The sequence below is a fragment of the Bactrocera latifrons genome, unplaced genomic scaffold (assembly GCF_001853355.1).
Source record: "Bactrocera latifrons isolate USDA-ARS-PBARC rearing strain unplaced genomic scaffold, ASM185335v1 scaffold_640, whole genome shotgun sequence".
In the NCBI taxonomy this organism is placed as follows: domain Eukaryota; kingdom Metazoa; phylum Arthropoda; class Insecta; order Diptera; family Tephritidae; genus Bactrocera; species Bactrocera latifrons.
In genome coordinates this window covers 91860-94270 of record NW_017537313.1, presented here as the reverse complement: position 1 = coordinate 94270, position 2411 = coordinate 91860, and the positions used below count along the sequence as shown (strand labels likewise).

The following is a 2411-nucleotide window of genomic DNA, read 5'->3' as shown; positions in this document are numbered from 1 at the left end:
AGACACGAGTTGCTCCGTTGAAGCCACTTTCGGTGCCGAGACTTGAGCTGATGGCAGCCATAGCTAAGTTCATAGGAAAGTAACTCCATACAAATTATCCGGCGGATCTTCTGGTGCGATTCGACGGATGTACTATATTTTATTAGGTCTGACGCCAGAAAATTCATCCAATTTGTTGCTGTGCGGATTGGTGAAATTCTCGAGGATTCACAAATCAACGAGTGGCGCTGAGGAGTCTGCTTTAAAAGCTTCAAAAAATCGATTTTTTATGCTTAAATTTAAAAATTATCTAAGAATATGTCTCCAAAGTTATAGATGGGAATTCGAAATATTGTCAAAGCTAGAAAGGAAATAGTGACCGAGCGTCTAGCAGATATATGAGTGCTTGGACAGAAAGCAAAAACTTTGTTTCGCGATTTCTCGGACCTTCATTTTTACGATTTTTCTTAATTGGCGGGCATGATAGAAAAAAATYTAACGTCGGATGGAATTGGTACAAAGTTTAATAAGCTTGACATTAAATTATCTTCTATTTAAGCTAAAAAAAAGTCACGTTTCAACATATTTTTAAACAAAGTAAAAAATTTATCGGCCAAAAACCCTTTTTTTAATTTAAAAAAAAAAAGATAGAATTTTACACTTTTATTTTGGAATTTTCTTAGTTTAACTAAAAGGTAAGTTAACAAATATGAATCTCTTTGAATTTCTTGTTTCCGGTAGAAATTTCGACCTGCATCCTGCTTACCATCCGACAAATGCACATACGAGATGAATGGGGCAATTGCTTTCCAAAGGCAGAATATCAAAAATTTACCGTGGACAATAGCCAGCATAGACGCTGTACTATGTCAATGTCGTCGTATAACTCCACTCATTAGTTTGCCAGTTATCTTTTAAGAAATCCCGAAAACCAAACGTTAAAAACGGATCACTCTTCACCGCGTTAATGCTACCTCTCACACATCGACTGAATCAATTCCATTTTTAAACATTCAAAACATCGGGTCGAATTTGTTTTGATGTCTTCAATTGAGTCGAAGCGTGTTCCCCGAAGTAGATATGTGGAGAAAAGTAAAAGTCACAGGGGGCCATATCAGGTGAATACAGTGCATGCTCAATAATATTTGTTGAGTGTTTGGCGAAAATTTAACACAAATACATTGATTTAAATTTTAAAATTCGACAAACACTGCTGATTTCGACTGACAGCTGCTGTAAACACACTGGTTGACAGATCGGGCTAATTTTAAGGACAGTTGTAACAACCTAAAAAAAAACTTATCCGTCTTCCATATAAGCGGGAGATGAGAGGTTGAAATGAAGAATTCCCGATACTTTCTAAGACGTTTTCCGACATCTGAAAAGGCAAAAGTGCAATTGGTTCAAACGCATGCAGAAGGATGTAGATCTCAATCGAGAACATTTTGAAAAACAATAACGTGATTTTCGGTGGTTAGAATATGTTTTTATTCGCGAATCCCGAAACAAAAGGCAACCTATACCGATAAATTATTGTAATTTCACAGCTCCTTGTGAGCTTTGGCCCTGGAATGTCATCCAATATTTTATCTGCCTCTATTGCATAAGCAAATTTCACTAAAATTGTTCTTCATTAAATTTATTTTATATTATTTATTATTAAATCAATATCTCATTTTATTCAAAACGAAGCATGTAGAATTTTGGTAAAATATATATAGAGTTTATTATGGATTTGTAACATACATTTAAAATATTTGAAATTTAATTTACTTTTTAGTGCAATGTCTGTGAGAATAGATGCCATTGGAGATAACATTAGAAAGAGATCATCTTCCGTTACAGAAGCATCTAAGCCGATGAGTTTTATGGATACAGGAAGCCTTCGCGCGGAAAATAAAATTTCTAATATGAATCAGACAGGTAAATTATGTCTTCAGTTGATTTTTAACGTTAATGGTATAACATGAAAAATATGACTTAAAAAAGATTATATACGTTCATATATCATTAAGCATATTTAACGGGTAAGTTAATAAGCATAATAGTCATATTTGTTTTGCGAAACAGCTACCACTTAGTGTAAGAATAGATGTATAGAAAACTATAGATGGATTCGTTACAGCGAATGGTAGACTTTGTAGGCAAGTCAATCACCAAAGTACAAGTTTCAGGATCCTAGACGGTGCAACGATCAACGAAAAGTTCAAACAAACAAGAATTCAAAATAAATATTAATTTAAAAAATAAAAGTTCAAACAGTTCTTTAAATCAATATTTTTATATTGATACCTCTTATTTAGTTCTGGTTCTTTCTATGCTATATACCTAGCGGTAAGGCTGAGCTCAGGCTACTACCGGGGTCACAGCTGGCGGATAGTGGACGGCCTACGCTAAGTAGGTTAGCTGCGAATAGTAATACGCAGCCCCCG

At 34.6% G+C, this 2411-nt stretch overlaps 1 protein-coding gene across 1 annotated transcript in view; it reads left to right on the top strand.

Annotated features, from left to right (window-relative positions):
* The window catches only part of LOC108975402 (insulin receptor substrate 1-like), a 67165-nt gene that overhangs the window by 24018 nt on the left and 40736 nt on the right, over positions 1-2411 (top strand). Inside the window, exon 3 of the mRNA XM_018943872.1 lies at positions 1760-1902. Within this exon, the coding sequence (XP_018799417.1) occupies positions 1760-1902 (143 nt within the window). The remainder of the gene's footprint in view (positions 1-1759; positions 1903-2411) is intronic.